The sequence below is a fragment of the Arachis ipaensis genome, chromosome B02, assembly GCF_000816755.2.
Source record: "Arachis ipaensis cultivar K30076 chromosome B02, Araip1.1, whole genome shotgun sequence".
In the NCBI taxonomy this organism is placed as follows: domain Eukaryota; kingdom Viridiplantae; phylum Streptophyta; class Magnoliopsida; order Fabales; family Fabaceae; genus Arachis; species Arachis ipaensis.
Genome location: NC_029786.2, coordinates 11,283,610 through 11,293,412, shown reverse-complemented (window position 1 = coordinate 11,293,412; position 9,803 = coordinate 11,283,610). Strand labels below are relative to the sequence as shown.

The window sequence follows — 9,803 nt, the reverse complement described above, 5'->3', positions numbered from 1 at the left end:
CAATTAGAGATAAGATTTTTTTAATGTTGTTATTATCAATTAGAGAATAATAATTAACAAGTGATTATTAACTATGAACAATACATGATATTTTTCAATGCAATACACAAACTTAAACTAAATTATTATTGGTGAATTTTAATGCATTCCAAAAAATAAAATAAAAAGTGCGATACATTTTGAATTTTGAATTCTAAATCTTAAATTTTAAACTCATAATATGATGAGTTTGGAAAATTCTAATTTTAAATTGATGATGATCAAACATTATTAACAGCAAAACTATTAATATAATATATGTTAATTAATTTATTTTGTTGTACAGGTATGAATTGGGCCAAAAATAAAAGAAATTTACAAGTCCAATTTGATGAAAAATATTCAGCATTGATATAAATTCTTAATCATTATGGCTGAATTGATTTGGACCGAAAGGAAAGAAAATTGGCAAGTCCAAAATATGCTAATTGAAGCTCAGCCTTGGAACACATTGTCTAAATTATTTTGGCTGAAGCAATTTGTGATAATTTGGGCCAGGAAACCAAAATTAAAAGCCCAACAAAGAGGCTGATCCGAAACTAAGGGGAATGGAGCACAATGCATTTCTTTAACTTAATAAAACCCTTTTTTAAATATGCTACAAGCTTCCAACAGAATCTATTTCTAGTGGAATTTAAATTTTATTAAAGTGAAGTTAATACATGTATTGAAAACATGAGAGAGAGTTGGACTTTGATTTGATGGACATCATTAAGCTACACGTTGCTCAGCAAAGGGAGTGAAAAATCAATTCACCTTTATTCTCTTTCTTTGCTTCATTAATTATTGTTCATAATTTCTCTTTCCTCTCTCTCATTTCTTTCTTCTCTATTCGGTCATTACACAGCAAACCATGGAAGCCATGACTAGACACCGAAGAGAGGAAGAAGCACGCCTAAAGACCATCACAATGATGGCAAGAAAAAGAAAACATAAAAAATATAGTGGCTGAGATTCTTATCACTTATGGTAAGATTTGGTGATGAGATCTTGGCTTCTCCATACCAAAAATGGTTGAAGAAGATTTCGGCCAGCTAGGAGGAAATCTTGAAGGGATGGCTTGTCTCTGATTCTGCTCAACCACCACAGGAAGTAGCTAGGGTGGCTACGTGATGGAAGAGGCAGAGATTGGAGCAGATGAAGCTATCATCATCATGAAGTATCAAGGGCCAGAAGTTCATCTTGGAGAGCAAGGCAGGGATGAAGGGCTCAGATTGATGAAGATTGATGACCAAGGAAGGACTAGAGGTAATTGCATGTTAGATTTTGCATGGGTTATCTCTTCTCTCTCTCTCTGGCCGAACCGGTTCTGTTTGAAGAAGAAGAAGCTTAGCTTGGTTTGTTTGGTTTCAACCGTGGAGGCTTCTCCCTATAAGTAAGGGTGAACATCCAAGGCTTGAAACAAGGAGAAAGTGTGAGAGTGCAAGGCACAGAGTTCTCAGAGCTACCTGAGCCAACAGTTTTTTTTCTCCTTCAATGTATTCTATTTTGTATTATTCTGTTTAATTTTGTTATGTCTTGAGTCTCATGGAAAAAGGCAAACAGTGAGGTTTGTACGAAAAAGCCATAGAGCGAAAAAAGGCAGAGAGTGCAAAATTAAAAGAAAAAACCATAGATGTCCTTAGAGATCCTTTGTTTAAACAATGATATAAATAATAATAAATAAAAAATTCAAATTTATATAATTAAAAAAGAGTACAATACTAATACTTTTATTTGAGTGTTTAAAAATGAGCCTTATTATTTATTTTATTATCATCAAGTATTTTATTACTAAAAATCTATCTGATTAATTCATTTAATGGTTTCTTTTATTTATTTTTTTTTGTTTTTTCCATACTATTTTTGAGTTAAAATTGCCGCAAAATGAATTATTCATCAATTAGTTAAAAGTATTTATTATGGTGTCTAAAAATTATTGTCTAATTACTAAAAAAAATTAAATATTAACTTTAAATTTTAAAATATAAAAATAAAAGAATAAAATATTTAAAAATTACTATAAAAAATAAATTAAATAAAAAGTAAATGACAAATAAAAAACAATATAGAATTAGAGGTGTGCATGGTCCGATCCGACTCGAAGACTCGATCCGGCCCGAAACACTTTAGGGGTTAATTTGGTGTGATTTCACCGGGTTTAGGGCCGGGTAAGAGTCTCAAAAATAGATCCGATCATTATTTCGGGTCGGGTCTGGGCCATGGCTCGGGTCACCCGAAATCGGCCTGGTGGCCCGGTCATTATACACAATTAATATTTTTTATTATTAGTGATGGATGATGGCTATTCTTATGTGGAATTTAAGTATTGTAAATCTTAATATTTTGTGTTATTAGTTATTATAAGACTATAAGTTAATGTTTTATATTTAAAATGCATAAGATTTTAGACTGATTAATGCATAATATTGTGTTATTTGTCTTTATTTAAATATTTGGTGTTATTAGACAATATTAGTATTGATTATGGTTATACTTTAATTTCAGAGAAGAGTTAGTTCTTGTTTTATTTTTCTAAATGAATTTTATCATGTCAAATAATGGTTGGAGTATTGAAAATTTAGATATTTTCACATGCTAGCTTATAAGAAGGTATCAAGGTAATGTTAATGTTAACGACCCGATTTTCACCCAATTTTTACCCGGTATAATCGTGGCCCGAAAGTGTATAGGTTTTATCGGATCTATGGTCGAATTCAGGTCTAATAAATAGGTCCGGTATATATTTCGAGGCGAATCTGGGTCACATCAAACCCGATTTTACTCTACCCATACACACCCCTATATAGAATTGGCCTTAGTTAAATATAACCAAGTGTTTAACTTTCTAAGGAAAATATTTCAAAGTGGCACATAGTAAAATTTTATTTGGAGAAGGGTTTTTATTTATTGGATTTGGATCTTCTAAAACTTGAATTTCACTTTAGAGAGTAAAATATAATCTCTCACCATTTATTTTATAGGTGAGACCAAAAATAAATATGAAAGAGAAACTATTAAAGGGTAGAAGTCTCTAACCTGAAATTCAAACTTTAGAGGATCTAAATCCAATCCTTATTTATTACCTGACTTAGAGACTGCAATACTACTAGAGCGGCATTATTAAGATCACGGAGGAAGACCAAATCATCACTGGAGTAGTTGTAAGAAACTTGAATGCTTCTAGAAACGCCGACATTTCCATGAGAGAAAACTTTCATCTTGGAGCAATTCACAATGTCCAGTTGAATGAGAGATGGCAACTTCAGAGTGACATTCCCTGAATAAAAGCATTCCAGGCTTTCCAAAGATCGAAGGGTTATCCTCTCTAGCTGCTTAAATTCAACTTCGTCTTCCGTCATAGCACTCTGCTGTTCTTCCCCCACGATTTCTTTCAATGATTCACAACTCTGAACTTGCAACTCCTCAAGGTGTATTAGCATTTTCGCTGTTGAAGATGTGAATAGACGCAGCATTGCATCACACGATTGTATGTGCAGTTCTTTCAGAAAGGAGCAAGATTGTAGCAATATTGTTGTCAATTTTGGACAATAATAAACATCGAATAGACGCAGTTGCTTTGACAAGAATTCTACTCCACTGATGGATTTCAACTCATCTAAGTTGGATAGCTTCAATTCTTTCACGTTTCCAAGAATCTCCTTATTAGTAGCTTCATCATGGGAGGGAAATATATTTTTGAGGTTTTCATCACAGTAAAAGCTTACTCGCAGCGTTTCCAAGTTGGGTGTCTTCTCAAATAATTCAACTGGCACATTAGAGTTCCTTTTCTCATCATCATCAAGAAGGGAAAGTTCATTCAAACTCTCAAGATTTTCGTTATTCAATTTTGTCAACCATGAACTTAAAGCTTGAGTGTGTCTCCAATTCAGAGTCAAATTTTCCATCTTGGAAATATCCTATGACAGAAACGGTTGATAAGTATAAATAACTTTTTGAAGCTTAGGATTATAAAAAGTAACAACTAATTATTTCAAAATTGTAAATTTGTTAGCCCATTGACTCTAATAAGTATCAATTATTTTAGATATAGACAATTATTATATAGCGTTTACAAAATAACTATCATTAGGATTTAGGTTTAAGGTTTACTAAAACTAACTTTTTGTGTATTATTCAAATAAGTATTAAACTATTAATATCATTCTACAAATATTTCATAAAGAATAAAAAATTTTTAAGAGTAAAATTATAAAAAAATAAATTTATTTAGAATAAAAGTAATATGATTAAGTGTAATTTATTTAGATGTAATTAAAAAATAATTGAATAACTATGTACAGTAAAAAATTGATATTATTAAAGAATAAAATTAAAATTTATTTCTATGTATCGTTTTTATCTCCAACGTTTTTGTCCTATTTAAGTCCCTAATATTTTAAAATCGTTTCTATTTTATCCCGCCGTCAACTCTGTTAATCCCTAATGACAAGAAAATATTGAGTCAATTTTAAAATGTTAAGAATTTAAATAGAACGATTTAGACATTAGAAATAACATTAAAATTAACCCTAAATGTAGGAAATAAAAATACTTTACTGTAATTATCATATATGGTTTAGGTTTTAATAAAACTAACTTTTGGTGTATTACTCAAATAAGTATTAATATCTTTTTAATCAAATAATCTAAAAGCGCATAAATTAATTTTATATGATTAATTATATAAACAATCATTTAAAACAAAATTTAATTTGCAGACTTCTTCATTAGAAAACAGAGAAAAAAAATTAAAAGAAAGTGAAAAACATACAATAATGTTTTTTTCACATCAGAAAATATAAAAAAAAAAATGAGTATTTATCGAATACTCTTTTCAAATTCAAAAGTGTGTATGTCATTCAACATAATTGATAAAATGAGTTTTAAGTTACTATTTATTTTTGAAATAGTGCAAGTAACATTAAGAATATAAATCTATTATATATCTCTAATTTTAGAACCAAAATATGTCACATGTCATTATTTTATTATAATTAGAATTAAATCTTTCTTTTTAAAATTAAGAAATTTTTCTCTCCTCCTTACTAATTTTATAACAAAAATGTACTACATGTCACTCTCTCATTATTATTGAAATTAAATCTTTCCCTCCAAAATTATAAAATTCCTCCATCATCTTTACTAATTTTACAACCAAAATGTGCCACATGTTACTCCCTCATTGCAATTGAAACAAATTTTTCCATCCAAAATTAAAGAGTTCTCCTGTTCTTCCTCTTCCTTTCTCTATTTCTCTCATTCTTTCAACTACTCTATTTATTTTATATATCATTATCAATATTAATGACTAATTACTAATTTGACAATCAAAATGTATAACATGACATTCTTTAATTGCATTAAAATTAAAATATTAAAATTAAAATTGAAATATACATATATTATGTATCATATATTACTATCTAATTTAATAATCAAATATGACATATGACACATGACACTTTCTTATTAAAATTGAGAGAAAATATTTTTTTTTTAAATTAATAAACTTCCTTCCTAAATTCTCTCATCTAGCTCTCTCCATTTTTCTACTTCTCTCTACTATTTTTACTTTACGACAAATCAAAATATGTTATCCGATATTTTTTTATAATTAAAATAAAAATGTTCCTTCTAAAATTAACAAACTCTCACTCTCACTCTAATTCTTCATCTTTATCTTTCTCTCTCTATTTGTGCAACAAACTTAATAGGTAACACCTAATTAAATGCAAAAGTATACACGTTAAATTATTTTAAATTTTAGATAACGAATGTTAAAATTAATTATTAATAAAAATTAGACTTTTTCATATAAAAATAATAACTAAAAATTTTATTATTTGATTTTTTATCTACAGATACCTTGGTCTTCTTAGCCAGAGACTTTTGTCAATTTACAACGTTTTTTTGTAAAAATAGTTTGATTTTATAAATCTTTTGTGCCATGCATAATCTATACTTTCAGAACAAAGTAGAACGTAATTTTAAAAAATTTAGGAGTAAAAATACTAGTATGAGATCTAAATCCTATAAAATAAAATGACTCATAAATATAAAATGAAAAGTTAATCATTATTAAAATAGAATAATGAAACTCAAAAGTTGTTATAATAAAATACTTTCACCTTAGAGGATATTATAACAAATAATAAATAACAATATAAATTATTTACCTTTATATTCATGAAAAGTGGTTGCTTAGCAGTTGAAGTGCTGTTTTGGTTTTCGTCTCGTTGACTCTGAAATAGCTCCAGTTGATCGTTGCAATCATATACCTCTAAGCAATTTAACTTAGGGCATTCCAGAGTAAACTTCTGAGAGCAAAAGCCTGTAAGATTTGGCAAATAGCACAATTCCAATGTGGTTAAACAAGGAAACACAAGATTTTCATCAACAGTTCCAGCTTCTTCTGCTTCAACAATGTTGGGTAACTCATCACAAGATCTAACATGAAGTTCCTCAAGCTTCTTAAGATCTCTGGCCAAGGCTATAGGAAATAGGGTTCTCAAATCCTCACAGCCATTGACAGTCACTATTTGTAGACTTTTGAAGCTGAGAATTCCTTGTTTTTCCGGGTTCCACACATGTCTCACATTTGGAAGCGATATCAAAGTTAGCTTCTTCAGTTGGAACGATGTTTCCTTGATCTTAGTATCATTCATTTCAAAAATCCCTGTTATTTTGTCGCAGCTATACACTTCCAATTCTTTTAGGTTCTTGAAACTAAAAAGAACATTTGATGGAATTGCGTATGGTTCGAACTCACAACCACTCAGCTTCAAAGATTTCAAATTGTTAAACAATTCTTGTTGAAGGCCTGCTTCTTTGCATGTCCATAGTTGTTGTAGATGAGGATGATCAGAAACACTTAATTCCTCCATGCCTTTGAAAAATATCTGTCATTATATTAAATTTACAATTATATTTCCTATATTATTCTTTACCTCTAATTCAAACAATCTTATTCGAGTCAAATAATTTATTTAGACAATACCTTTTTGTTGAATATATCTCGTATTGTTTCTTGTAAATTGTTTGTCCAGTACGCTTCCACCTTGTCTTTTTCATGGACAACATATACTTTTCCCAACTTGGGCAGTGGTTCCATGTGTTCTTCTTGGGAGAAACTTTTCAATTTGGGACAAGCACTCACCACAAATTTCTCTAATGATGGAAACTGAAACGCACAACTCTTGGACCTGCAAAAGCTTTCAAGGCGCTTGAGAGACACAAGTTCAATTGTCGTCAGTTGTTTGAAAATGATGTCATATTTGTCTTTATTATCTTCTTCTCTTCCTTCTTGTCCTTCCTCTGATACAATTTCCTCAAGAGATTCACAATTAATTACCTTCATGGTGTTGAGTTGACCCAAGCTGCTAGCAGTTGATGGTGACATTAAATATTTTAATCTTTTACAGTCAACCACTTCAAGCTTTGTCAAGTTAGAGAGAAATACATCAGAAGGTGCTATGGTTTTCAAACTTGGGCATTTTTGAAAAACCAATGACTCTATCCTTTGAAGAATGGGGTCTCTTTCGAAGCCAATGTTCTCAAGATAAAGTAGATATGTTAGCTTCAAGCTTTTCAGCTGTGGAACAACTCCTAAGCTTTCAATCTTAGCAAGCCTTTCAAGAGGCACCAATTCTCGAAAAGAACCATTATTCAAGCATAGATTCTTCATATTAGGATTGCTATAAAGGAAAGAATACAGAATTTTAGTATCTTTCAGTCCAGATAATTGAAGCTCTTCTAGATTATCCTTTCGATAATCATAGTTAGTCGATGACGTTGCATGTCTCGACTCAACTTGAATTGACTTCAAATTGTTCATTACCTACATGAAATAAATCATCACAGAAAAATTAATTTAGCATGCATGAAGTTAAATATATCAAAATGCAAATTCATACACGTATTCTACGTCATTTTAATTGGGGTTTAATTGTGACGATATTTTGACTTTGTAAAATTTCATGCGATCATGAAATTTTTTTTTCAATGGTTGAAGGTTAAATCCAAAAAAGAATAAACAAAACATGTCCCTAGTAATTAATAATAGAGCATAAGATATATATATATATACTCATCTTAGACCCATAATTTTCTCTCAAACCTCAGGGACATTTTTATTTGATGATAATGTAAAAGAGTTTAATTTACAACCACGCCCATTGAATCTAATCAATTTTATTTTATTCTAATTTATTTTTCTTCTGCTATTATGAAATAACAATAGAAATAAGAGTTTGAAGGTAATGTTATTACCGTTTCAGGAAAGAGGGCAGGCTTTTTTTGTTCATCTATGATTTCTTCTTCTTTGAATGGTTCCAAGTTGTCACATTGTTCAATAGACAAGTTGTTGAGTGCTGAAAAATTTATTCCATAAGCTCCTGGATAGAAATCCTTGAATTTTGGTAGTCTCAAAAATTTGATGGTTGCAAGTTTCAAAAAGTTCAATTCAGTAAGACTGCTGGCATCTTCTTTCTTGGAAACAATTTCCCTCAATTGAGAGCAATCCGAGACCACAAGCTCTTCAAGATTATTTTCAAGTGTTTTAGCGACAGGAGCAGAAAATATGTTTTCCAACCTTTTACAATCTTGAACCCATATCTTATGCAAATTGTTTAACTTAAGAATCTCTTGAAGCTGTTTTTTCTTCATGTTAAACATATGCTCTAATTTTGGAAGTGATTCAAAATGAACATCTTGCAACTTGGGTGTTGCATCCTTAGAAGTTCGCTTCTTTTCCCAAGCTGCTGCCTCAAATATAGCTTTCATTGACTTACAATTAGTAACGCTTAAGTTGCTTACATGCTGAAATATTCCCACCACATTAGAAGTGAAAACATGGACCAGTTTATGACACTCATCAATGGCTAGGCTCTCCAACTTTTCAAAAGAGTCTTTTGGGAGTTCAAATTCATTATTGCATATCCCACTCAAACTCTTCATGCTTTTCATTTTAATACTCTTCAAATTTGGAAAGATGGTAACCTGTTGTGTGGTTCACAATGCAATAGCAAAAAACAACAACTAAGTCAAATGTCACAAAATCAAACCAACAAAGAGAGATCGCCAAAGAAATGCTTGCATTGCTATTTGCAAGTTGGCATCACGAACAAAACTAGTAACAGTAACTCATCAAAATCATAATATTGCAATGTTGGGCTTTAATTTAATTTAGACTTGCTTTGATAAAAGCACAAGTTTTTCATTTTGTGTTTATTAAATAAAAAATCATGTACTTGTAATTTTTAAAAGATCAAAATATTTTTAAAAATATTTAAGATGAAATTTTTTAAAAAATTTAGAAGTCTAATATAACTTCATATATTTTAAATTTAACATTTAAATTTATGTCTTTTATAGTATTTTTAAATTTTAAAAGTTATTTTATTAAATGTAATTATTTTTACTTGTGTTTATTAAAAATTATTTTTAATTTGATCTATATAAATAGTTAAAAGAAAAATAAAAGTAATATATAAGTGACAAGGATAATATATAACTAATGAATACAATAAAACTTAAAAAAAATGACTAAAATAATGTAAAAAAACATTATACATTCTAGTGTTTTAGGGAGTTTATCATCATTTAATTAGAAAACTTAAAGAAGAATTATGGTTACGTTAAGAATAGAAGAGAAACAATAAGAGGCATGATATTAGTAACCACTATTCTACGTTTACACTAAAATCAATTAATGAAATCAGCATAAAATATGAGATTATATAAGAGGATATAAAGAATGATGAAATAAATATTAAATTATATAA

The 9,803-nt window shown here is 29.5% G+C and overlaps 2 protein-coding genes across 4 annotated transcripts in view; both read right to left on the bottom strand.

The window, feature by feature from the left end:
* LOC107626881 overlaps positions 1-9,803 on the bottom strand; it is a 113,542-nt gene that overhangs the window by 8,082 nt on the left and 95,657 nt on the right. The window lies entirely within an intron of this gene.
* The window catches only part of LOC107628196, a 36,147-nt gene continuing 29,221 nt past the window's right edge, over positions 2,878-9,803 (bottom strand). Inside the window, exons 7-10 of the mRNA XM_016330977.2 lie at positions 8,290-9,018; positions 7,019-7,858; positions 6,198-6,920; positions 2,878-3,938 (exon numbers count right to left, since the gene is read on the bottom strand). Of these exons, the coding sequence (XP_016186463.2) occupies positions 3,081-3,938; positions 6,198-6,920; positions 7,019-7,858; positions 8,290-9,018 (3,150 nt within the window). The 3' untranslated portion in view covers positions 2,878-3,080. The remainder of the gene's footprint in view (positions 3,939-6,197; positions 6,921-7,018; positions 7,859-8,289; positions 9,019-9,803) is intronic.